This window comes from Vicugna pacos, chromosome 34 (genome assembly GCF_048564905.1).
Source record: "Vicugna pacos chromosome 34, VicPac4, whole genome shotgun sequence".
Lineage (NCBI taxonomy): Eukaryota > Metazoa > Chordata > Mammalia > Artiodactyla > Camelidae > Vicugna > Vicugna pacos.
In genome coordinates this window covers 15,920,266-15,947,550 of record NC_133020.1, presented here as the reverse complement: position 1 = coordinate 15,947,550, position 27,285 = coordinate 15,920,266, and the positions used below count along the sequence as shown (strand labels likewise).

At 45.7% G+C, this 27,285-nt stretch overlaps 3 protein-coding genes across 4 annotated transcripts in view; 2 read left to right on the top strand and 1 right to left on the bottom strand.

The window, feature by feature from the left end:
- The window catches only part of OLR1 (oxidized low density lipoprotein receptor 1), a 28,597-nt gene extending 16,737 nt beyond the window's left edge, over positions 1-11,860 (bottom strand). The window contains exons 1-2 of one of the 2 annotated variants that reach the window (XM_072954280.1): positions 11,827-11,860; positions 4,430-4,560 (exon numbers count right to left, since the gene is read on the bottom strand). The gene's annotated coding sequence lies outside the window, so the exon portion shown is untranslated. Of the gene's footprint in view, positions 1-4,429; positions 4,561-4,647; positions 4,789-11,826 lie in introns of those variants that run through there. The other variant, XM_006199859.4, reaches the window with a different exon arrangement.
- On the top strand, positions 298-6,188 carry TMEM52B (transmembrane protein 52B). Its single transcript, XM_072954281.1, has 5 exons — positions 298-351; positions 2,344-2,387; positions 4,249-4,287; positions 4,831-4,997; positions 5,944-6,188. The coding sequence occupies exons 1-5, from the start codon at positions 298-300 to the stop codon at positions 6,186-6,188; spliced, it is 549 nt and encodes a 182-aa protein (XP_072810382.1).
- Positions 11,861-16,702: 4,842 nt separating the features above from the next.
- On the top strand, positions 16,703-25,653 carry GABARAPL1 (GABA type A receptor associated protein like 1). Its single transcript, XM_072954184.1, has 4 exons — positions 16,703-17,064; positions 21,986-22,064; positions 23,134-23,252; positions 24,303-25,653. Exons 1-4 carry the CDS (start codon positions 16,975-16,977, stop codon positions 24,366-24,368), a joined length of 354 nt encoding a protein of 117 aa, XP_072810285.1. The 5' UTR covers positions 16,703-16,974; the 3' UTR covers positions 24,369-25,653.
- The last annotated feature ends 1,632 nt before the right edge of the window (positions 25,654-27,285 follow it).

The following is a 27,285-nucleotide window of genomic DNA, read 5'->3' as shown; positions in this document are numbered from 1 at the left end:
GGGCAGTGGAAGAGAGTCAAGGGCTCGTAGAAAGGATTAAAAGGAGGAGGGGAAAAAAAGAAGGCAAAGAGACCTGAAACCAGAAATAGAAAGAGAGAAAGAAGCTAGGATGACAGAGGAGAGAAAAACCACAGAAAAGAAAAGCCCAAGGCAGTAAGAGGTGAGAAGGAGAGAGAAAGAAAAACTGATTTACTGCTGAGAAACGCTTCTCTCCGTCAATCCTCCAGGTCAAGAAGAGCATGGAGAGGAGGCGACGGACGCCCAGTGCGTGACCTGGAGCAGAAGGAGCCCAGCCCGATGGGACAGCAAGCCCACAGCCTGGTGGCCTCTGCCCTGGTGTATCTCGTCCAGGTGAGTCGTAAAGACGCAGGAAGAAGGCTTTTGTTTGTTTGCTCCTTTGTTTGTCACATAAATCAATTCTCGAAGAATCTGAGGGGAAATGAATGAAGGGAAAAGATATATGTAAAATCGGAGGGGTGGTGGGGCAATGAGTGGATGGAATGTCTCCTTAGTGTTCCAGGGTTACCCACTGCATGTGTGACCAGTGACATCAGTGAAGCAGGGGTAGATGCACAAACAGAGCAGTGATGGCAGTTCAGAAAAGCCTCGTGTACATTTCTGTCTTTTAGCATCGTTATCACCTACCCCTGCCAATCCCAAGTATATTAGGAAAGCTGACTGCATAATTCCCCTCCACAGTGCTTTTCCCTCATCAGCCCTAATACTGCTCTGGAGGTTTCAGTGCCTCTGGATCAGAGATAACTTAAGAGAGAAAACTCTTGAAAACTACGTTGGGCCTTTTATTTCTCCCCACTAAAAATCAGAAGATCCTGGGTAACTCATGAACTGAGAATCGGTCCTTGGACTGAGGGGCTCTGGATCATTTTCAGCAGAAATGTACACAGTTCTGAAATCTGCTAAGAAGGAAAGCAAATGAAGAAATGAGCTGGTTTCAGATTCGTGCACAGCACCTGCCAGGCAGTGGGTTGTTTGGCTACCTGTAAACCAGTTCCATGAGTGTCTGAAAACATATCTTCTTCTTGTAATTTCCTTTTGCTTCCTCTTCTCTTCCTTGTCTTTCTCTTCCCTTCCTTTCTCATCTCTTCTCTTTTCACAACAGGCCTGAAAAGAGGCATTTTATCTGCTGAGCAGTTTAGGCCTTTTTTTTTTATTTTATTTTATTTTTTTAAATCTTTAGTCAAGAAAGCAAAACAAAGTACCAGGGGGCGGGTTGAGGAAACACACACTTTGTCATCCTTAGTGGCCAACGATGTTAAATTAAAACCAAACCCAGGAGTCTCGCGAATGTCACCTGCAGAGATCACCCGTTAGCCCTTTTACAAGTCTTTTCATAGCCTGTATCATGCGCGTAGGTGTGTCCCCTGCCCCCCAACCCTCATTCCCAATAAATTCACATCTCTGTCTCTTTTTAGAGGAACTTTGTGGCCTTTTTTTGTTGATTTCCTGAAGTAGCAAGTCATTGAAGTTATTGGGAGAGAGAAACAGTTTCTAGAACACAAGTTTACCTAGAGTGGGTTTTGAAGGAGAAAGTCAACTGAAATATAAAGTAGAGGCGTGAGAGTTTCCTTTACTAGGAGTAGAAAGGACTTGATAGGAATGTCAAGGAGTTGTTAGAACAGATTTATTCCTGGTTCTGCTAATTCTTTCAATACACACACACACACACACACACATATATATATATATAAAATAGAATGTGATTTGAATTCTGCCCAAATCAATAAGTGTGTGCAGTTGGTCATGTTATTTATCTATGCCTTAGTCCCTTAACGTCTCAAAATAAAGTTACCTATACCTACCTGCAAGGTTATTGTGATGAAATGCTATGAAATCTTAAAAACTCTTAGCAGTCTGACTGGCATAGAGTTGCTATTCAAGAAATAAGTTTTTCCCGACCCTTTTCCCCCTTCTTCTCTTGCACAGTGACTCTGACATCCTGAGGGTAGAATTCAGTCTGTAACTGGTGGAGGATTAGGAAGGCAACAGCGATATCCTAAGGGATAGATCAGAAAGCTTCTAGGACAAACACCTTGATACAAACATTGCCTCTCACTCACGAAGGCAGGGACGCCCACCCACCACCAAAACAAAAACCAAAAACCAGGTGAGATATTTGCTCTCCCAGGTGCTCCCACTTCACACAGAACAAAGAACAGGCTCGGGGGAGATGAAACCCGTCCTAAACACGACTGACCCCATGACCGTGTCCTTGCCCTGCTGTCACCTCCGACCTAACAGCACGGTCACGCGGGACGACTCAGAGGCTGCTGAGCAGAGCAGCTGAGACCATTTCCCTGTCTGATTCTGTTTCCCTTCCCACAGCTTCCTCGGGCGAGATGTGAGGAGAACTGTGTCAATCCTGAACAGTAAGTATCTGGGAGTCCACACGGGGAGAAAGGCCAGACAGGCAAAAAAATAGCAACACCCAAGACAGGGTCAAAATGTCATCAGAGGTCTGTGACTTCCCTTCTTTCTACTGAAATGGGCATCAACCCATCACCTCACAGACATGCGTCTGTGTCACCCTGAGTACTCAAAATAACACCGCTGACGGCATTTTTCCCCCAAAGCCAATCTTCCTATCAAAGCAGCAGACTTCATCCGCTTATATGGTCAAGGAGGTTCGCAGATTTCCTTCCCCACGCTTCTCAGTGACTCACCGAGACTGACTGGATTCACTCACCACAGGCAGATGTATTTGGGTGGTTGCCAAGGTGGCACCACTGCTTCAAATCTGAAAAGTGCTTCCTATGTGGGGGGCCTGTTAATATTTATTGCAGACTTCATTTAGCTTTTAGTTATCACTTGGAGGTGGTTACCCCTTAATCTAATGCTATCACAACTAGGTCCTATGTAGACATGGAAGACATAAAGGTTAAAAGAGAAGAGACCCACTCCTCTTGGAGGTAAGCTATTTTAAAAAGCAGGGACAGTTGAAAAAAAAAAGACTTGTTTAGGGTGGAGGAAAACACATCTGGGAAGACTTTCCCAGCAGGCAGGTCTGCTACATCCAGGGGAAACGGTGATGGCCCGGGTGACCCGTCACCTGCTCTCTGAGGCTTTAGACACCTACCACCACAGGAAGAGTTATTTTTAATAGAGTCAGAATCGTGACACTGTAGAACTAGACAGGGCTTTGAACAAACGGGGAATGTGAGAAAACCTAGAGAAGACATTGTTCAGTCAAAAAGCAGACTCTACGGCCTACAACTGTCCAAAAATTTCAGTAGGTTTCACCAGATTATTATATCAGAAAGGATTATTCAATGCACTCATCTTCAGAGGGAAGGTCTAGCTCAGTGGTAGAATGCGTGCTTAGCGTGTACGAGGTCCTGGGTTCAATCCCCAGGACTTCTGTTAAAAAATTAATATTTTTAAAAAGATGAATTGTTTATAAAAATGCACTCATCTTCAAAGACAAATATTTCCCTTCTCCCCTTCACACTCCTGAACCCATCACACACTCCTTCTCCCATAATATCCATATGTTTTAATCCTATAGAGAAAATTGACCCTTGCCCTAGTTCATTCGGAATATTCAATTAGCTTTCCTCGTGATGAAGTTGGTTTCTCCACTTTGTCCCCCTTCTCGTTTGGCCTCAGTAGATAAGCCTGTCAGTGTCGATCATGGATGTGAAAATTTAAAGCTCTCTTTTAAGGTGGGAGGTTTTATGGTTTTACGGTGGTCCTTTATGCGACAACTTGCAAAACGTTACCAAGCTTCATTGTACTGCTTTCATGATTGTAACTGAAATTTTCTTTATATTTACATTTGGATGACCTCGAATATATCCAGATCTTAACTTTCACATTCATTTTCACTCTGTGTAAAGTTGCATTGCAAGTTCTTTCTTGGTAATTGTCATCAAAACTGGTCGGTTTTGGTCATGGTTACATTTTCTATTGGCGTTATTTTCATGATCAGTAGTTTAATCCGTGGTATAAATCATCCCATTTTCAAACAGATTCAGCTGGTTACACTGAAGTTACTGTAACCTGCGAAGCTTTTTTTTTTTTTTCAGGATTTTGTGACTTTATTTATGTTAGATTTTTTTTTTAAATTCACAATGTATTCATTTCTGGTGTACAGCACAGTGATTCAGTTACACTGCATTTCTTTTATTATAACACAGTATCATTTTATCGTAGCTCATATTTCTGATTCTGGAATTATAATAGGCATTGACTATATTTTTATTGTCAAAAAACCTTATTCTTTCTCCATAGTTGCCTGACCACAGATTGGGTGCATCTCTGGTATATATGGTAAGTTTCAGCTACATTACCCAGAAAGACATTTAGAAAGGACTTTATTTTCCTCAGGGATATTTTTTTCTTAAGTTTTTTTAGTGTTTAGATAGATTGACAGCAGGGGGGAGAAAAAGTCTGAGCCAGCCAGCCTACTTACCTAGCATCTCATGGAGTAAAGTTTCTTTACCTCATCACCAACCTATGTGACAATATGCCAGGATTTCCTATTTCAATACCATCTTCTGGGCCAACATCAACGGATTATTGTGTACTTTCTCAGGGTCAGCTCTAGAAATAACCACAGAGAGATTACTTCAGTCCAAAGCAGTCCCCAAACCACATTCAATCTGTCAGGAATTGTTCCGGGGAGCTGACCTGGTCTTACTGACAAAATTAAGGAAGTATGTATGTGCAGTGAAGTCCTGGGAATTCAAATCTTACAGCCATTCTGTAGACTATCCAAACAAGAATCGAGATGCAGGCATTGGAGACCGATGAGGCAGAGCTGGGAACCAGACCAGCACCCAGAGCCCTCACTGATGCGTGGGCCCCACGCAGGTTGCTGGTGGTCCTCGGGGCGCTGCTCCTGCTGTGCGGCCTGACTTCCGCGTGCTTCCGCTGCTGCCTGGCTCACCCGCAGGCCGGGGAGGAGGCGGGCCGGCCCCCTTATGAAGTCACGGTCATCGCCTTTGATCACGACAGCACACTCCAGAGCACCATCACCTGTGAGTACACGGACCCAGAGCACGGGAGGTGAACCCAAGTTTAAAAGAACCATCCGCATGGTCCAGCGGTGTGAAAACACCGGTCGGATAAAGGTTCTGAAACTCAGGGTCGCCTTCACTCCCAGAAGCCTGAGGGTGCGGCGACCTGGCCTCTCAAGCTGCTGTAGTCTCAGTTTTTGGTCTGATGTCAGAGTGAAGAAAGACGCAAAATGTTGGGGACAATATTGGAAATGTCGTAGAGGAAGAATTACCAAGCTTATAAATATTTTGATAAGACTGTTGTAAGCTCTGAACATATCCCTTTTTCAAAAATGTCTTAGATTTTGTGGAAACCTACATTTTCTATTATCTAGACTATTTTTTTCTTAGAGAAAAATTTGTCGTGTGCATTTTCAATCCTCATACACTAAATATTAGCCACGACACTTGATGACTTTCCTTTATTTCCCTCGGTTCTTGTCTTTGGATTATAGTCTTTCCTCAAATCGGAGGGTAAGTACCAGGCAGAACAGCAGGTGACAAGACACCGTGATGTGTATTTTGCAAGGACAACAATACAGCATGTCACAGCTCACCTCTCCTACTTCTCTTCCTCACTGTCATTTTGGAGAAAAGATCCGTAGGGAAGAAAGGACCCTTTCTAAGGAGTCTGCAGCTTCAGCAGGTGGTGTCAAGGGTTCCAAATCCATAAAGGAGAGCGGACAGGGTTGTGAGCCAGGGGAACACACTCTAGATGACTTGAGGGAGCCAGAGAAGCCGGGATCTGCTGGCAAAGAGTGAAGCTGGTTTCTAAACCAGCTTCACGGGATTTTCATAACATCCGTGGCCAAGGGTGACAATGAGTTTGGACATGGGTTAAGAATGAAGGGGAATGAAGTGTGTCGTAAGTCTCTGGTTTCGGAAGATGCCACTCTTACTTGGGCTCCGTTCCTCCTTCCCTCGCCAGCCCTGCAGTCAGTGTTTGGCCCTGCGGCTCGACGAATCCTGGCTGTGGCTCACTCGCACAGCTCCCTGGGCCAGCTGCCCTCCTGCCTGGACACCCTCCCAGGGTACGAAGAAGCTCTTCGCATGAGTCGCTTCACCGTTTCAAGGAGTGGGCAGAAAGCATCTGACCGACCCCCAGTACCAGAAGAAGGGCAGCTGCCTCCACTGGAGAAGGCGTCTCCTCAAACACAACACCCTCCCAATTGATGGGAGCTCTGGTTTTACAAATGGGGTGGGGGCATCCCCAGAGTTGGTAGAGATTCACAGACAAATAGGACATTTTTCCCCCCTGACTTTCAGAAGGCGTAGGATAGCATCTAAACATCATTCAGTGGAAAAGATGGATTCCAACTCCTCATTTCCAGACACGTATATTTCCTGACGTGGAATGCTCTAGTCAGGGACATGCATTCTTTACCTAGGGGCAAACATTTGCAATTCACCTGTAGCAATGCTGTTAGTACCGAGCAGGAAAGCATCAAATGTATCTCGGATCCTCCCCCCCCCCCCCCCCCCCGTTACTGAGCTCCTTGGCCCCTGGGATACTGCCTGCTGCTTGCTCCGTGAATAGATGGTGTCCACTGGCGAGAAGGACAAACATGTAGGCACAGCCAGAGACAGGGGTGCCCTGAATTCATGCATCCTCCCTCTCGAGAGAACATTCACTCTTACACTGAGTGGCAGTGATGTTTTTGGACGTCATGTAATAATACCTCACTGATCACCCAGAATCCAGGGGTGGGGCTGCAGGCAGGGGCCAAGAGAACACGGTAAGGTATGGACGCATCAAACAGCAAGGTCTTTCTTTCAGTCTGGTTCTCCTCACCCGCAGCACGAGAGATGGCACAGAGCGCAGTCACAGTTCTATTCCGGTTTTAGTTCCTCTTCCCTGCAAACACACAGAGGCACGCACGCAAATGCACATGCACAGACAGCTTTGCTTTGCTTCTTCCCGCTCTCCTGCTTTGGCCACTTAAAGCCAAGTGTCTACAGGGACAGACGCTCGTCTCTAGTGGTAGCCTCCACTGCCACCTGGTGGAGCCGTGGTAGAAGTGCACCCTCCTGTTGGAATCCGGGTCCCTCTCCGGTTCTTCCAGCACTAACTGAAAATGGCAGGAACCACGGTGTCCACATAACATCCCACCTCCATAATGCACTGTTATTGGCAGCTTTAGGAAGTGAAGCGTATCTGGGGAAAGACTACTTACCAGTGACCTTAGAAAAGTCCCTGAAATCTTTCAAGCACAGTTTTCTCACCTGTACAATAGAGGATAACGAACACCGCCAAGGACCGTGGTGCACATCAAATACGCTACCTGTACACGACACGATTTGTAAATTATTACGCACATGTGTTCGTTACTCTTAGCACTGACAACTAATTTTCACCGCCTGCCGTGATTCTGCTGAGAATCACGGTCTGATTTGTCCTTTTGCCAGGCAGCCTGCTACGTTGTTGCCAAGTCACACCTAACATAGCTTATCTCATCAATAAATATGTGTTGATGGCGGTAAACAGTTGAAGGCGTGATTCCTCTTACTATGTTCTGTGTGGAGGTTAAGAATATTTGGGAAAACTCGTTGGTTAGGGAGTCAGCTCCACGACTCGGGGAGCAGTGCATCCCAGGGGACGGCTGGTGAGGGCCCCACCTCGGTACGTTCCTTCTTGGATGCTCGCTCAGCCCAGAGGGAACCCATTCTAAGTCTAACCTGCTGGTGATCTGAATTTATCCTGCATCATTTAAGAAACTGCCTCTGGAAATTGTTAAATACATGGATTTTTGACAGCACCCTGGGTGGCTTGGTTTTGCCACTACCAAGTGAATCTGTGATCACATATTCCATAAAATATCCTAGGCCCTTTCATCTTTCAAGATACTACAGTCTTATGAGAAGTTAAAACGTCCTCGGGTATAACAAGATCTTAGAAGGAATCCTGCCTGTAAGGATCTGATTCTAAAGAGCTCTCTCTGCCACACTTCCTCCCACCCTGACCCTCTCCTCAGTCACACCCAGCGTTCCCTTCCCGTCACCCTCCCATTTTGTCATGATTGGCAGCCACTTCGATTGGCTTCTTTACTCCAAGGCATCTGTTCATCAGCTCGATCACTCGCACCACTCTTCTCCAATTTTTAAACCCCTTTTAACTTTCCTCATATTGACCCTTCAAACTTTAAATATTGGTTCAGTGAAGCTAACTGATTGCACTCCAAAGTCTACACTCCGGAGCAGAGCTGCAGACTGAAAGAAATGTGGGGGATGGGATGGTCAGGACCTGTGGATGTACTGGGTGGGGAGCTGTAGGAAGGGAAGGGAGTGAGAAATGATTCCTAAGTGAGTGACCTGAGCCAATCTGCGGAAGGTGGAGCTCTTTCTTAGGATGGGAAAGACTTGCGGAGACCCGATTTAGGGGGAAATTAAATTCAACGATTTCTAAAATGGAGGAAAGGCATTTGGTGGCAAAATAGAAACCAAGTTCCTCTGAGATCAAGGTCTACTACATGGAAGCAGCGAGGAAAGTTCAAATGTGCTGAGGAGGAAACTCATCGTCCCTGAGATTGAAGAAGAAAATTCTCAATTTGTGAGGGAAAAAAATCCATATAGGACCTTTGTACTGGTTATAAAATAAGCCACTGGAAATGGCACAGAGATTGTTGGATTTGCCCATCTGGGACTCCGGGGTCTGGATAGGAGGACAAGAGTTTGGAAGCCATCAAGTAAAAATGTATATTTATATATATGGGTACAAACGAGATCATCAACTCTGCATCCTCCTTCCTCCTGCTTATTCCCTAATTGTCCACTTTCTACTAGTTTCTTCCCTTTAGTATATAGTAGTTTAGGATGAATTATGCATTGTAAATAAAAAGAAGGGATTGTGTAAGCTGAACGAGACAAGCATCACATTGTTGAGCCTCATGCTGAGTAATTCGGACACTGAACTTGAAGACCAAAGTGATGCAAGTTTCTTAGCGGAAGAGTTCCATAACGTGATCCAAATTTTATAAAGACACCGGTGAAAAGTCTGAGGTCTGAGCTGAAATATGAAGATGGTGGGTCTTCCTGGCAGCCAGGAGCCTATTGTAAAAATCCTAGTGAAAGGTGATGAGAGCTTGAAAATGAACCAGGGGCCAGGTGGAGGGTGATGGGAATGAACTCAACGACAATTATTTCTTCTTTTCGGCAGAACTCTAAGCTAGGCGCAAACTGAAAAAAATAACCAAATGGTAAGGAAATACGACTTTTGCACCATTGTTCTAGACTTAGAAGGTCTATTTTAAGCAGTGAAGATTCTCTCCCACCTCTTTCTCAGTCCAAATGACACAAGTGTATATAAACCTCCTGCAGCCCGGAGGTCACGTGCACACTATCCATTCGCTACACTTCCATTTGGTTTCCTGGGGTGATTATACTTGGCGGGGGACACATTTTTTTAAATCACTTTTTACTTGCCCAAACTGAAACTCCTACCATCAGGGCTGTGTCCAGTGCGGTGTCAGCATCTGAAAGGACGTGTCCGTGTCTCCAGAACGGGAGGCCATGACTCTGACAGCATGGAGCTCCTGGTCCTGAGAGGTGGGCATCTACCAATTTACACAAGGATGATACGGGCCCTCCTTTCTGGGGAACAGTGGGTCTGAGAGAAGATAGACTGGGCTCTGATGACTTTCTGTTTCTGGTTTGGAGGCAAAGAGAACAGTATGGGATACCTTGCAGCGCCTTGTTTCTGGTCCAAGGCTAGGTCAGGAGCTGGACACAGAACCTTGCTGACCCGGCCTTGTAGGGGTGGCCGGTCAGAGCTTTATCAGTGGGTCTGATCAGTTAACACATGAGGAGTTTATCTGTGTATGAGAGCCTGGAAATAAAGCAAAGATGGTATCTATACAACACATTTATGAGCCAAGGGAGAAAAACTGCAAAGTCTTGGAAACAGTAAGTTTTGTTTTCTTTTCTTTGGGTGAGTAGATTGGCGGGAAGGCAGTTCCCGCCAGGGTGGGAAGTCTGTCCTTAGACAGGCTGGCTGGGAAAACAGTTTCAGTGATTTATGGATTGCACAAGATACATCGAGCCTTCAACTGTGGAAAATACCTTACACGCTGTGTCTGAATAATGTTGGCTGGTGTCCTGTTGGCCCCTCCACCTCGGTGAAGCCAGAATTGCAGTATTTCCCACCTCCAAATTCCCCATAACTTTAGAGTTTGGAAAGGGTGTCTTGAAAGGGGTCGAGTCTGAGTTGAAGTCTGAAGGGACATAACATTTTAAACATCGAATGCACATTGTAAGTGCGTTTTCTGCCTATGAGCAAAGAAAGGAGACATGAGAATGTGAATCATGGAGGATGTTAAAAATTCCAAGAGTGATAGAAATAAGTCAATTTGAAAAGACAGGTTGGCATCTTTTTACGGAAAGCATTACCCATGGGCTTGAGCGGTTTGGTCTTTCTCCGGCACTGTGTGAAAGCTACTGAAAGTTTTTGAAGCGGGAAGAGAGACCACGTCACTTGTGAGAGGCCTTGGTTGCCACTGGAGGATGAATAAGGAAGTGAGGTGTAGAAGACAGGCTGTTAACTACCCCAAAGACAAAATTCCAATTTCTTTCATAAAAGCACGGTGATAGGAAAGTTAGGAAGTTCGGCAGACTAAATGTAACGCCTCTTCCCTGCGTGTCTGCCTCCGGAGAGCACTCATCCTTCAACTGTTCATGTTGCCCTTTGGCTCTCAGTGTCCTTGTTTCACAAATGACACTGATGTTCTGAGTGTCGGACCTTTCCTGAGCCCCAGTTTGCATATCAAACTTGCCTATGCTGAGTGTCTCTGGCACACCCTCTGGCACTGGATTTAGGACCTGCTCTCCCCTCCAACGTTAATACTGATTACCAAGGCTGGTAAAGTTGATTACTCTCTGCCCCTCCTCCCCTCAAGGGTTGTAAATCCAAACTCAGTAAGGCCCAAAGTCAATAAATGCAAATCCAATTCAAAGGGGACAAAAGCTCATCAGACGTCAAATAATCAGTAAGTAATCATAGCCCTGTGGATGCCTGCAGCGCAACAGGGCACTGTTTAATTCTGCAAACCACGTGCTCCCTTTTGTCAGCTCCGGAGGCCGAATTGCAGAGGAGTGATGTAATTAGCAGAGAGTGGAGTGACTGAGCTTCAGACTTCAAACACCAAACTGAAAAATCTTCCCTGCTCTTGTTTTTTTTAATTTAATTTGTATTCCTTTAAATCAAATGCATACATTCATACCTGAAAAAGTCAAATCGCTCTCCAAGGCTCCTGAAGAAAAGTGGCATCTTTTATGTACGCACACGCACACATAATCCCTCCATTTTAGCGGATTTTTTAAAAATCTGTAATTCTCCAAATACTGTGCATGTGCTGCTACTCTTGATTTTTACTTTCAGGTCGGAGCACTATCTATGGACTTGTCATCACAGAAGATAAAAACGTAGCCCTTTTCACAACCGTCCTTACCTTTGTGACCACAACACATCCGAACATTCCTTGTGCCCCTTATTTTCTAAATATACTTGTATCAGAATTTTGATTGGATGAGTATAATAGGAGGCAGGGAAAAGCCTACTGAATGGTTACAATCGTGAAACCAGGCTGTATGGGTTTAAATCCTGGTCCTTTCCCTTATTCCTTGTCCAGCCCCGGTACAGTGACTTGACCGTTTTATGCTTCAATTTCTTAAGCTGTAAAATGATCATCAAATGAGGACACATGCCTTACATTATTAAGTGAGGATTGTGGAGGTTAATAAAAATACTCATAGTCTATATAAAGCATGTATATTAGTTACGTTAATAACTATCAATCACTTTTACTACGTTGTAGCTTACCTTCATCCCTTCGGTGTTGAATCTTGTTTTCTACACGCCATGCCTTTTCCTTTCTTGGTTTACCTCCTCATTTGGGGGCTGCTTCCTGAAAGCAGAGATAGTGCCAGATCCCACAGTTAATGTGAGAGACTGCCTCAAACTAGGGGCTTAAATGCCATTACAATTGCCTCTAATTCTTTATACATCTGTCTTCATCCCCATCTATCTATCTTGCCTCTCTGAGGATTATCTTCTTTATCTGTTGTTGGGCCAGGACAGGCAGCTCCAAAATACGCCTCAATGACATATGATTTTGAATTAAAGTTACTTAAGAAACAGCTGATGCAAGAGAGACACCGTGAGCCTCATCCTTGTCTGCCTGAGCGAGGAAGGGAATCTCCCACGTGAAAGGTGCACCCCTGCATCAGGAGGAAGAAGGGCGCTCCTCCCCCGAGACAGGAGACTCAGGCACAAGCAGGCTGTGTGAGCAAACCTGGCCGCCTCTTTAATTCACTACCCCAAGCCCAAGCTCTGTTCAGATTCTTCTTTAATTGCGTACCCCAAACCTAAGTTTCTTTGACTTGTCAATTTCTCACAAATGTACTGTTTCTTTGTCTAAAAGGTATAAAAGCTGACTGCTTTGGCCATTTTTAGATCTCTGAGACCTCTGTGCCCACAAATTAAAATTTGTTTCTTTTTCTCCCATTAATCCATCTTGTGTCAATTTTATTATTAGTCCAGCCCCAAGAACTCAGGAGGGGTAGAGGGGAGGAATTTCTCCCTCCCCAGTGCTCTCTCACCTTGAACTGCTACTTTCGGGCTGCAGGAGACTAAAACAGTGGCCACCGTAAGCCTGTGACCTTATGTCCTCCAAACTGCATCACCAAAGTAGAGGCTTCCTGCTCTTAGTTTACATGTGAGAAATTCTAGGAAAAGATCTTGACGAGTCTCAAAATGACATGGCCGTATAGATGGCCAAGGCAGTGAGGGTCGATGATCAGTGGATTCCACTAGAGGGACAGTGTGGTTATCAGCGGGAGCAGGAGTTCCCTCCAAAATCATGCATTACCTCTCCTCCCCCCACCAAAAAAACAATGAGAAGTAATAGGCATAAGTTTTTCTGATGTACAACACATAATTATAGAATGTGCTAGAAGAACAAGCAGCAGACAAAGCTTTGGAAGCCCACTGAAAGGAGATGAAAGGACCCAGGCACATGAAATCAGAAAGGCTTCCTGGAGGAGGTGATGCCTGTACTAAATCCTGAATGATTTGTAGGAATTAGGAAAAAAACAAAAGGAGAAAATGTTTTCACAGGAAGATATTTTGAGAATATCCAACGGCCAGAAACAAGGGCACTATTAGGGCAAAAAGTAGTTTAAGTAACTTAATGTGCCTGGAACAGAGAACAGAAAATAGGGAACGGCTATACATGACGCTAGAGAAATAAACAGGGGTCAGATCCTAAGTCCTCCATTTCTCTACCGAGGAATTTGAACTTTCTCCAAAGACTACAGAGAATCTCTGGCCACTGAATAATATCAAGAAGAGAAATACACAATGAAATGTGGTTTTATTATAGTTATTCTGATGTCAGTGAGCTGTTTCTCTCTACCTCCTAGAAATGATAGAGATAAAATTAAAGACTAATTAATAATGGATTTGAGTAATAATGGTGGTTTTATTTATGTATGTTTATCAAGGTATAATTGACATATAATGTTAGTTTCAGGTGTACGATGTTATGATTTGGTATCGCACATATCGTGAAGCAATCACCATAGTAAGTCTAGTTAATAATGGTGGTTTTAAAACCTGTCCATGAATTTCTCTAACATTCCTTCCATCTGGAGGTTGGCGAGGTGCGATGTGGTCCATTTATCTACTTCAAGACATCTTGATTGCTTCCAGGCTTTGACAATTACAAATAAAGCTGCTATAAACATCTGTGTACAGGTTTTTAGGTGGACAGGAGTTTTCAACTTCTTTGGGTAAATGCTAAGGTTGGAGAGGAGGCGCTTTTCCTCTGCCCTTCTTGTTTCTTCCAGCAGGTCTAAGAATTAAATTGACACGAGACATTAACAGGAGAAAACCAAACAGAAGTTTAATAACACGCACACATAGGGGAGACCCAGGGGAACTGAGTCATTCACCAAAACGTCCAAAGCCCTTGCCTTAAATACCTTCCTCGGCTAAAGACAGAAGGGTGGCGAGACTGCAACGGAGATTGCCAGGAAAAACACAGTAAACAAGGGTAAGGTTATTATGTGGCTTTAAGCCTCTGACTCCTCTGTTAATAAGCATTCTTAGAGATTCGGTCATAATCCTCTTCCAGGAACAGCAAGGGAGACACCTTTATAAAAAAAAGATTTTCCTTGCAGACGTACATGTTACTTGCAAAGGGTTTTTCAGAATTCTCCCCCATGTGTGCTGTTTCTTAGAAAACAACCAACTTAGAATAATCAACACACCAGAGATATTTTTTAGGGTGGCAAATTCTGCTCCCCTGCACTAAGGGGCTGATTGCTGTATCACATACTAAGAGTATGTTTCGGTTCCTGATGTCAACTGAAATAAAATCGCACAACGTGAGAGTTGTGGGTGAAGTTTCTGGGGGGCAAAATGAGGACTACAGCCCAGGAGACAGCATCTTAGCTCTGAGAAACTGCTCCGAAGAGGCGGGGGGAACTCAGTATTATATATGATTTCAGTGAAGGGGGTGCATGCAGTCAAGCACACACACAGGCAGAGGCTGCTGCTGGTCATGAGGAGCAGATGTCGCTGTTAATGGTTTTAGTGCTTTTCTAGATATGAGGAGATGCAAGCACTTGGGCTCATAAAATCTTCTCCTGAAAATATCTCACTACCTGAAGGCCTGTTCTGCCAGTTTTTCCCGGAGCAAAGAGCGCCTCATTCCTGATCTCCACCCTGACCTCCTTTCAGGGAGGGTTGGAGGTCAGGACTGCTGGTGGCTCATGATCAAATTCCAGCAGAGGTAGATGGCAAGTGCCAGAGTGATCCAATCCTTATAGAGGCAGGTGGCAAGCGCCAATTTTTGGTTGACACTAAGAAACCACCGAACTGTCTTCCAAAGTGGCCATACCATCATTCATTCCCATCAGCAATGAATGAAAGTTCCTGAAATGTGAACTTTTTAACACAGTATTTTGTCTTTGGTTAAAAAATTGTTTTGAAATATTTTTTATCTGATTGAATGTTTTAATTTAAACAGTTATCTCCTATATAATATTTTAAGTGTCCTGCTGTGGGGAAAAAAAGTTAAAGAGCAAGCTTTTGGAGGTTGACAGATTGGGTGTTTTAAGATAAAGTATTAGCATTTAGAAAAGCGTTAAGGCAGAAAGATTAACTGAAAATTAATCTCCAAATAACTTTTCATATACAAATTGCCACTGTGGTTAGGTATTTTTAAAACTGAAGTTAAAATCAGCTTTAAACTAGCTGCGATTGTTTCCAGTAGATTTGATCAGAAAACAATACTCGAAATATTAATCTACATCATAATGACTTTTCTCGATTGATTTTAAAGGACTCCTTTGAGAGATTCAGCGATACTGGGGCCAAAAGCTAAGATTTTCATTTTGAAAATAAAAACTAAAACATTATAAAGATATAATGTGACAAAAGATTTCCTGGGTTTTTGTACATAAGAGGGATTGGAAAATGCCATGGAGAAAGAGAACTGGCATCAAAAAGTGTAGGGCTATGCAATTCATTTTCCTTGTTCAATAATGTAACTTAGTTTCTTTTATTTCGTGGGTTTGATTTTTGAATCAGAGATCCGGAGATCTTGATAAAAGAAGACAGGTGAGGAGGGCTGCCTTTGTCTAATATATTTTCCAGAACTTCCCGGACTTGTTTAGAGCAAAGCACAGATCATTGTTTATCTTTTCCTCACTCTTCTTATTTTTCACAATGTCTCCTGCCCCTCCCTTACAGGTCACTGGAATCACTGTTAGCAGTGGTTGGAAAGGCCGTAGTCCTTTGGTTCTTAGTAGGGAAAGGGGAGGGCCAGAGGGAGGCGACGCTGGCACCTGGGTCACCCTCCTGTCGCCCACCACCCTTCCGGTGGCGCGTTCTATTCGCGTTAGGAGACGAGTCGTCTCCTCAGGTGAATTTTTGCATTAGAATCAAGAATCTTCGAGGAGTACTGAGTTCATCGCCTGAATCGCTGGACATTTTCTTTTTCCAGAAGACAGATAAAACTTCTGGGTAAACAGGAGACAGTAAATCATTGCTCTGTTCGAGCCTGAGTGAGGCACGTCGTAGTCTTGACTGACATGACTTCTCTGGACCTTGATTCCACCTCCTCACGCCCTTCAGCTTATACGTCTCATCAAATCCCTGAGTCATGCTCTGTTTATGTTGCTGCTCTAGGAGCAAATTGCGGCAACGACCCAAACACGATGACGCCAGCGTGGTGAAGGAGGGGTCACGGTCGCGGGGAGCCAGCCTGGCACCCAGGGCGCAGCGTGAGTGCAATCCAAGCAGCAGAGAGCAAAATGCAAGCAGGGGGCCACTTCTGCATTGGCCAGAGGAGCCCCAGGACCCCCACCCCGCCTTTTCCCAGACTCCAGATCCCAACGAGCTGGGGAAAAGCTGATTTTCGCCATCTGTATGTGTGTTGGGGCCCAACCAAGAAATGGCAGAGGAGAGGGAAGACCTCTTTAGAAACATCTTTTTTGTTTGCTTTAAAAATACCTTTAATGTCACAGTCACGATCAGATAAGAAGGGACAATTGCTCGCGTTCGCAGGGAACCGGAGTCAGGGCACAGTCTGCACAGACGGCGAGGACACTGAAGCGGCCGGGGTCCGCGCCCACCCCCCTTCTCGGGCCCCGGGCCGCGGGGGCGGGGCGGGGCGGGGCCTCGTGACGTCACGGGGCCCGCGCGCCGCCGGGTTGTTTTTGTGCCCGCAGCGCTCGGGGAAGCCGCCGGGGATTGTGCACCTGGCCGTCCCTGCCGCCGGACCGGGGGCCCGAGACCCCCGCTGAGAGCTCCGCGCAGCGGCGGCGCCACGCGGGCCTGGCCCTTCCGGAGCGGCTCGGAGACCCCGCGCGATCCGGCCGAGGGAGTCAAGACGGGAAGAGACGCACCCGTCCGCGAGGAGGCAGGCCCCGTGCGGGCATCGCGGAAGCCCTGCGGCCCATCATGAAGTTCCAGTACAAGGAGGACCATCCCTTTGAGTATCGGAAAAAGGAGGGGGAAAAGATCCGGAAGAAATACCCGGACCGGGTCCCTGTGAGTGTGCTGGGAGGGGGAGGGGAGGGGGAGCTGGGGGCGGGGGGTCGTGGTGGCTGCCCCGAGGCGCCCGGAAAGGGGGTGGTCCCTAAAAGTACTGACCCTGAGCGGCCCCTCGGCGGCCGCAGCCGGTGGAGTGGACGTTCGGGCTGCGCACCGCTCGACACGCCGTGTGCCCTGGGCCCGTCCGCATCTTCCCAGCTGACCGCAGTTCTAGAGCGGAGCCTACGTTTGAGTGACTCAGCAGTATCCGGAGGCTGTGTGGGCTGGGATGCGCTCAGAATGTGGCCCTTTTGTGAGAGCTTGGCGCCATGTATTTGCTGCCTTTAAGACTGCGTGGAAATTGTTTTGGGAAGAACAGATGCGGTGGATTTGCTCCCATCCATTTCCGCCTTGGATGGTTCTCCGTTCACCAAATTGACTTTGGCCCTCGGAGCCTTGGGGTTTGGGAGGGAAGTGTTTGGAAGGCAGTGGATCTTTTCTTTTATTTTGTTTGGATTAGGGAGGGAGGGGGCGCCACAAGACCGGCCTGGCCCGGAAGACAAGGTCACGTTCTCCGCGCAGCAGCCAGGCTGCCTCATCCTTCTTGGCTCCAGTGTGTGTGGGGGCAGCCAGCCTTCCTCCGGTATTTACCCTGAGCACATTACCTGGACACAATAAGGAAGGACTGGGGCCTTTTTCTCTCGGTTTTTGGACTCTGGTTTGTGTCGTTAGAGCTAGTGCAGGCAGTGAGGTGGAACAGAGACGAAACATTAAGGTGTCTTTCTGCATCCGGGCGTTTGGCTCGTCACCCCCTCCCCCGCCACTTGCCTGGCTTTTCTCGAATGTAGCTGCGCAGCCAGATTGCAAGGCCGGAGACTTTAACGTGGAGTGGAGGGAGCAACAGTCGTTGAGTGTGGGAGGTGGAGGACTAGGGACTTTGAGGATTTTCCTCTTTATCTTCGGGCAGGGACGTTAGGATGTATATTACTTACAATTTTACAGGTAAAGGAATTGCGATGATCGGATGGTGCTCTCTTTGGGACGCCTTTCCAATCTTCGTCTAACTTTCCTGTGCTCACAGCTAGCAGAAGCAACCGTGGCCATGTAGACCCCTTGCAGTCCTTTTGCTATAAGGTAGAGGAGACATTGGGGCTGTTTCATTCCCCAGGAATTACATACAAAAGGTTTTTCAGCTAAAAGGGAGAGCTAGCCCTATTCTCCAGGAAAAGATCCTTCACAAATTAGTCTCTGGACCTTGGACGACTGCTTTCAAAGTTGTCCCTCAAGTCTGGTGATAACCCATCCTACTTTCTTAAAGGAAGACTTAAAAGTGACAACTAGCCTGTATTAATGGTTTACTGTGCACCTGGGAGTATTCTCACTGCCCTTGACTAAATCTTCACACCATTGCCAGCCTTCCCATTCTGCAGAGGAAGGATCTGAAACGCAGAGCAGTGAAGGAACTTCTGAACGACTTCAGGTGGCTGGTGCGTGGCAGAGCTGGGATTCCCACCCTGGCTGTTGGGCCCTCCCTGCCATATTGTTTCTCAGTCTCTAATGCAGTTCTGTTAAACAGAATTATTTAAGTGGGCACTGTGTGCCTCACACTGTTTATTGGAGACGGAGAAGTAAACTGTTGCTGCCCTCAAGAGTTCATAGGTGGTAATATGATTGCCAGGAAAACATCACAGTCAGCAAAATGACTACTGTTTATTGAGAATTCTCTAGGGATGAGGCTCTGTTCCAGAAGTTCTTTTCAAGCCACAAAGTCAGAATTGTACCTGTGCCTAAGTCTAGTTAAAATTCCCATGTATTTCCTCAAAATAGCCCTTTCCATTTCAGTCTTTTCCATGCATTCACCCAGAATAGTTCAGCAATCCCCCCCCATTTGTTTTTCTGCTCATTGTTTGGTGTTCAATGTTTTGCCTCTTTGATACTTTGTAAACTATTATGACCATCACTTAGATCTCATGGCTCCTCCAGATAGGTTTGAACCAGTGGTCAGCCTCCCAGCTGCTCCTGACGTGTTCAGCGTGTGTCCTTTCCAGTGTTGACCTACCAAGAGCTCTGCTGAGTTCTGGGATTTGGTTCTAGTTCTGGGCAGATGCTGAATCTCGCTGTGCTCAAGTGTCTTGTTTACAGAAAAGAGAGTAGAGTAAATGATTGCTAAAAGCCCTTTCCAGTTGGACCTCTGGTGTGATTAAAGCAGTCACGTACCCTGACCTCTCGCATGACTTGAGTTTCGCCTCATGTGTCTGTGTAGCTGCCATCCAAAAGAAGAGTTGTGCCTGGGCCTTGAGAGTTTTGTGGGATTTTGAAGTTATCTTTACGCTACAGTGTATTGAAAACCTGCAACATAGCAGGAAACTTAAGAAAAGAGTGTCTTTTTTTAAAAAAAAAAAAATCATGAACAGCCCTGTGGAGTAGTAGCCTCATTTCACAGATAAGGAAAATTCAGAACCAAACAGGCAGAGCACCTGGCCCAAGGCCCACAGTAAGTGGGGAGTAGAGGTGGGATTCCCAGAAACTTAAATATTTTCCTGGTAAACCAAGGCCTTAATGATTGCCTCTCTCTCCTGTCCCTCTCACCCCACCCTCCCCTCCTGATGTCATATTTCCACTTGGCTTCATCGCTTTTTTTCTGCTCTCTCCTTGGTTTCCTTCTTGGGCTGGAGCTGGAGCTGCCAGGTCTCAGGGTCCCTCCTAACCTTTGGTTCCATTTACCTGCTGCCTCCTGTCCATCCTCGTTGCTGGGCCTTCGTTGGTCTCTTCCTGATGCTCTTCCTATATTTTCTTTTAATTTCTGATTCACATATCACTACTCCAGTTTTTATTTTTATGTGTTTCTTACTAATTTTTTTCTTCCAGTTTTATTGAGGTATAATTGATCCATGTCACTGTATAAGTTTGTGTCCATCATAATGATTTGATCTGCATACATTGTGGAATGATTATCACAGTAAGTTGAATGAACATCCATCATTTATATAGATACAAAGTTAAAGAAACGGAAAAAAAATCGTGTAATCAGAAATCTTGCTGTCAGCAACTTTCATAGATAACACACAGCAGTGTTAATTACATTTCTCATGTTGTGCATTATATCCCTAGTACTTATTTATCTTATGATTGGAAGTTTGTACTTTTGGACCACCTTCATCCAGTTCTCCCTGCTACCGCCCTCCCCAATTCCCACCTCTGGTAACCACAAATCTGATCTCCTTTTCTATACCTTTGTCTGTTTGTTTTTAAAGTATACTTGACCTACAACACTGTGTTAGTTCCTGTTACACAACATAGTGATTTTTTTCTGTATGTTTCAAAATTATAACTGTAATGAGTCTAGTTACGATGTGTCACTGTGTTACTTAGTTATTGTTTATATTCCTCGCACTGTACATTTTGTACCTGAGAGTCATTTATTTTGCACCTAGATTTATTTTTATTTTTAAGTGTGATCATGTCCTTCTGGTCTTCCTGGTGCAGAATTTCTTGTTCTGTGCAAAAATGAATAGGTTTTTCATTACGGTAATTTGTCCTGTTTAATTTAAAAGCTTCAGATTTCTCCAAGTCAGCCCTTATGTTTAGACCTTTATAATTCACAAAGCATTCTCACATAAAATTTCATAACTTATTCAAGTTCATTGTATCAGGATCATGATTCCGTACAAGATGAGTTTGAAAGTTGTCATTTTCCTTTTACTCATTGGAATACTGAAGCTCAGAGAGGTTAAGTGATCTATTGAATATCACACAGCTACTAGACATACATGTCCAGTGTTTATTTCTACTTCTTTAACTTTTCTGTACTTGCCATACCTTCTGTCTAGAATGACTATATTTTCTAAACCAAAAATCTAAAACTGATGGTTTTCCAATAGATTTTAAATATTTATAATTTTTAAATTTTTGTTTTATTTATTTACTTTTATTGTAGTATAGTCAGTTTACAGTGTGTTAATTTCTGGTGCACAGCATAATGTTTCAGTCATACATATACATACATACCTTCATTTTCATGTTCTTTTTCATTATGAGTTACTACAAGATATTGAATATAGTTCCCTGTGCTATGCAAGAGAAAACTTGTTTAATAAATATTTATAATTTAAATTACTTTGTATATCATATCATTTATATAACATAGAAATGCTAAATATATTTTTGTAATATTTAAATTTAAATTAATATTTAAAATTTCTAAATATTTTTATTTCATAAATCTACATGTATAAAAAGTCTTTAAATTTACATGTATTTTCCTTTCCACTACAGTTCTGAAACTTGAACTAGTATAGAAATATTTAATGTAGACATTGAAAATCTCCTAAAATGCTAACAGATAATCAATATTGGTAAATGAAGTTATTGTACTGACATCAAAGAATATCATGAGAACTGTTTTAATATTTCAAAAATGTTTGAGAATGACTGTAAAAAATATGTTCAAGACACTATTAAGTGAAAAAACTTAATATTCACTTCATAGTTGCACTCATTCTCAAAAATGTTGACAAAGTGTAAAATTTAAACCACCTTATCTGTACCTTTAATAAGTAGCATTTATAAGAAAGAATAAAACTAACAGTTACTCAGGACCATCTGAGAGAATCCAGACGATCTTCCTGGCGCTCTAATTAAACACCAGAAGGTGTATATCTTAACAGTATATCCGACAGGAAACTTATAATTAAAATCATGGTTCTCTTCATCACGTACCCTCCCCATCCTCTTGTCCTTGCCGTCACAAAACTACAGCCTCACTAAGAAAGGCCATTTCCCCACACATTTGGTAAGGGGTAAGGGGGGAGTGAGAAATGCACACGTTTCATTGGGCCTAGACAGACCCACTTCAGATGGGGCAGCTGTAAGATGCGGACGGAAAAATACGAGGTTGGGTTTTGCAGTTTTCATTCCCAGTCTCTGCCTCTCCTCACAGGTGATTGTGGAAAAGGCTCCCAAGGCCAGGGTACCTGATCTGGACAAGAGGAAGTACCTGGTGCCCTCTGACCTCACTGGTAACGTACTTTCCCGCCCCGACCCTTCTTACCCCGCAGAGCATTCCCAGACCCTCCTGCATGCATGAGACTGTGAGGTTGAGAGGAGGGGAGTGGAAGAAAGTGAGTGGGATTCTCCAGGGAGTCAGGTGGTTCAGGAATGGTGACGTCAGAGTCCTTTCCATCACCCATCTCCTCCCTTAAGCATTTCCCGTCATTGCACCTTGTTTGATTTAAATGCAGCAAAGTGCAAAAGACTGAAAGGACAGATCAGAGGTCCCTGATTTAAACCACTTGAAATTCAGCTTCGTTACTGTGTTATCAGTTTACTCCGAAAGGAAAACCAGGCTCGTTTCTTGGCAGGATCACATTTTAGAGATTCTCAGCTAAGTATCTTGTCTCCTCAAGCTACCATTTTTTGTTACTTAAATTTTGTAGATACCGTTTGGAATTGCAGAGGATTTTGTACGTACTGTTCGGAATTGCAGAGCATACATGCATTCTCCACACTGATGCTTAATGGGATAACCACTGCATCCGGGAGACACTTGGAGAGATTTTGTAGATATGTTGGCTCCAGGGTTGTTAGATCTGTTGGGTATCAGCCTTATAGAACTTTTGCACTGTGCTCCATAAAAAGGGAAAGCCTTGAACCACACTCAACGGCCCCAGCGTTGGGCTCAGCGATGGAGCTCAGGTTCCCGCAGTCCAGTGGACCTCTTCCCATCACCAGTTTGTCTCGGGGTGGGAGCGGGCATGGGAGTGTGTCTCAGATGAGGCTTAGACGGTGGTGGGGCTGTCTCACTTTCGTCTTATTCCCTCAAAGGTGTCAGGTCAGAAATTGAGTCAAGTGGGGAAGGAGTGAGGAATTAAACTCCTCGGTGGCGCGTCAGGGAAGATGCAGGCTCCTGTGAGTCTCACTTTTTGTTTCTCAAGCTGTAGGACAGGATCCGGCTCTGCCCAGGTGGTTAGGTACACCCGGAACCTTTTGGAGCAGGTGCAGTAGAATTTTTTCCTGGATCCGATCCTTCTGCTAATCTTGTGTTTTCTTCCGCCTCGCCTGCCTTTTCTCACACCTCCCTTCATCCAGTCGGCCAGTTCTACTTCTTAATCCGGAAGAGGATCCACCTGAGACCTGAGGACGCCTTATTCTTCTTTGTGAACAACACCATCCCTCCGACCAGCGCCACCATGGGCCAGCTGTATGAGGTAATGGTCCCGGGCACGGTGCCCTGCCGTCTGGCGTTCTCAAGCTTCTGTCCCAGTGCGTGTGGATAACACACCTGGGAAGTGGGGCAGGCGGTGTTACCAGGATCCTCTTTCCCACGGCAGTGGAAGGCCCTGGGAGATCAGATGCCACTTGTCCTTTGGGGAATGAGCAGCCCCACTAAATTCAGCCCCGTTGAATCCTCTTCTTAGACTTGTCTTCCTCCAGCGCTTTAACGCCGGGTCATCTGTGTTGAAACAGCAGGAAATGGTTTCTGACCAACAAAATTCCAAATAAAATGAAATTGAAGAATTAAGGCAGCCTTGAAACGGATTCATTTGCCTTAACAGATAAACTCAGTTGGAGAAAACAATTTAATGTGATTTCGTTTGGTTTAACTGGTAAACGGTCAGCATCTGAGAAAACTGTAGTAAAGGACTTGTCCCTGCTGTGTCAGCAAAGATTGTAACTGCGTTATTTCCTAAAGGAGTTCACCGGCTGCTGCATTCTTAAGGTGTCCCATCTGTGGACTGCCTGAACTCCTCCAGTAACCTCTGATTTTTATTCCACAGCGTACACTCCCTATTGGTACATAGTCCAGTATAGATGTTACATTGTATCTACGTTCCCTTTGCCAGAATGAGCTTCTTAAGGTCATGTTTGTGTTCTTGATATGTGTATGTGATGTTCTCCATGAAGGTTTTTGTGACCTTGAGAGCTCAAAGTTGAGTCCTGGCCACTTCTATTTCTTTATCTTCAATCCTCTTTTTTTTTTTTTTAATTAAAGTACAATTGGTTTATAATGTTGTGTTAATTTCAGGAGTACAGCAAAGTGATTCAGTTATACATGTATATAGATAGATATTCTTTTCCAGATTCTTTTCCATTATAGGTTATTACAAGATATTGACTATAGTCCCCTGGGCTTCAGGCCTCTTTTTAGTGGGGACTCAGGATGCCTTCCGTACGTCCCTCCCAAGGTTGTGTGAGGCTCAGGTCCTAGAGAGAATGCGATGATGTTTTCGAACCTGTCCTCTTTCATCCTCCCCCAGGACAACCACGAGGAAGACTATTTTCTGTACGTGGCCTACAGTGACGAGAGCGTCTACGGGAAATGAGTGCTGGAAGCCGGCCGATGGGAGCGCCTGGACTCGGGGCAGGGGGAGGGGCGTGTGTGGGGCTTGGGGAGAGAGAGGGAGGGCTCCCACCATGGAGGACACAGAAGGTGAAGACATCTGGAAACACTACACTGCACACACCATCAACATATTTTCACACGCTCAACTGATGTTTTTTGCCACTCTCTTGGCCCCCAGGGAGCAGGCAGGTCAGGACGGAGCTGTCAGACTGGCTTTGATAGAAAAGGGTGAGGACGACGGAGCTTCACAACACTGCTGTGATTTCACTTGCGTGCGATTGCCGTAGAAGAGTCAGGAGGTGGGCAAGCTGGGGCCAGAGGTCGTGGACCACCCGTAACTTCCCACTCTCCTTCTCTTGGGCCAGAGATTCTATTTTTGACGTTTGCACATTTGACAGGTAGGGAAGGGGGATGGGACCGTTTTAGGACTCGTGGTAGTGGACCATTCCTGGGGACCAAGAGACCCATTGTAATGAAAGCATTGTGGCCCCTGACCTCTCCTGTCTCCACACCTCCCCACATCCCAGCTGTAATCTCACAGGTGTCACAGCAGCAGACCTCCGACCCAGGCACTTGATCGGAGCTCTCCTGCTGGAGGAGCCAGGCCTGCGGGCCATTGATGAGGATAGTTTTGGTAGCATTAACTGGAATTGACTAAGTACTGAGCATCTCTGTCTAACCTGCTTGCTCTTGGGCGCCCCTTTTCCCACACCCACCTTGGACTTGAATGAGCCTCAGCCATTCCCAGTTACAGGCTAAAACCACTGGTCTAGCATTTCCCAGACTTCGGTCCGTGACGAGGGACAGAGGTGTGTTACGGACGGAAGGGCCAGGTGTGAGTAAGGTAGACTGTCTGCGCCTCCCACTCAGCTCCTCCCAAATTCTCACTCTCGGGCTGCCAAACCTTCCCCCACACGCACAGAAATGCCCAGTGGTGGCCAGTGCTCCCCTCCTGTGGTTTTCATTTGCTGCAGATGCCAGTTATAAAAAATCTCAGCGGGTGACTGTTAGCTGTTCACGGGGACCCTGTTGACTCTGGTCATCTTCCCTTTAGGGCTGGTTACCTGGGTGGGGGTGGGAAGCAGGAATCACACTCAGACATGACATTTCAATTCATCTCGGACATGACACTTCATCTCTGCTAGTGAAAGGGGTCCTTCCTCGGCGGGGGGGTCTGTGTGTCAGTTCTGTCAGCTGCAGGTTCTTGTTTAATGAAGTTTATGCTGTCAGGCTAAGGAAATAAAATAACTGCATACCTTAACGTACCGGGAGTTCAGAGGTGTCGCCTTTATTTAGGAGATGATAGAATAGGTGGTGTGGGGACAGGAGACGTGGGGTGGGGTGGCTGTGGGGAGAGGGCTCACGTGGGGTCAGAGGCGTCCCCGGCCGAGGGTCAGTGCTGCTGGGCAGCGTGCCCGCGTGTTGGTGGAAGGTGTGTGATTTGCTCCTCCGCAGGTAACTGCCTCGTCACTGCTCTACGGGTTCCTCAGAGCCGAAGGTGGAAGGCTGCCTCCATCCGCGTCTGGGGGGCGGAGGGGGACGAGCTCATGAAAATGCAGGAGTCCTAGCCTTGCCGGAGTCGGCTGACTCAGAACCTCTGGGCAGGCGTCTGCACTTCTAACCAGCTCCCCGTGACTGAAGTTGGAGAGGCATTGCTCCGCTGCCTGGCTCTGCCGGACCTGCTCTCCATCACGTCTTGGTCAGTAAGAGGCCACCATCTCCCAAAGCAGCAGATGGCACCTTGATAAGGCTCCCGGGGTCAGAAAAGCTTGGGGTCTTTTGACCATGGGAGAGTCTTCAGTCAGCAGCCAGCATGTGGGTGGGCGGTGAGGATGTCAGGTAAGACAGTGACAAATAAATGGAAATTCCTTTCTTGAAGAACCTGGGTAACTGTCACTAACCGTCTAATCTTCTGATCTGTGTCCTCAAGGGGTGGCTTCCTCTGTAGAGTTTCATGGAATATACAGAAACGGCAGAAAAGGAGTAGGTGGGCCTAAGTGATCCCTGGCAGGGTTTCACCCCCCACCACACCCGCCCAGATGGAGAGGGGTGAGAGGGGTGAGAGGGAGGTGAGGCCCAGGTGCAGCGAGAGCCACATGCAGGAAGGACAGAAAGCTCTAAGGAATTCTGATGTTGACACCAAGGCATTGAAAAAGGACCCCTGTCCCTACTGACAAAAATACTGGGGCGTTGCTTCTGATAAAGCCAAACGGGAGCTGTATTTGAATTAAGACATGAACTATGTTTAGAAGCTGAAGACTTGTCCCCACTGCCTACCAGTGCGATTGGATGAATGTCTAAAAGAAAAGAGACACGTGGCAGGTCCCAGCCCTCTGTACACCTGGGAAACAGCAGTGCGGGGACCAAAGAAATGCCTTGAATTGAGAGGATCTGTCTTTGCCGGGAGGCCTTTGCTTGTTTCAGCCCAACTTCTAGATTTTCCTGGCGGAGAAAGCTTACCCTTGGATGGGACCCTGCATACCATTTTAGGCCAGCCCTCTGACTTGGTAGGTCCGTAAAGTTGAAACCACTTGGTTCAGAGGAAGAGGCAGGCTGGATGTGTCAGCGCTGGGTTAGGCAGCATGCCCTGCCCTGGACGTCAGCGCCAGCGCCAGCGCCATTCCCCCGTTGCCTGCCAGTCAAGCTAAAGCTCAGTACCCTCTGCCCTTTGTGAGCCAAACCTGAGCTAAAAGCAGCACAGGAAATGTCCTTTCATGTACTGGGCCCCTTGTCCCATGGAAGAGTCACTAACATCCTAATGCTTCTTTCTGGGGACCAGTCTTGAATGATGTGTCAAGTAAGTCCATTCTCTTGGAGGCCAGTAGACTTCAGAGATGAGTGAGACCTTAGACTGTGTATTTTGGTACAAAGATTTGCTAGAAAGATCTCAGATACAG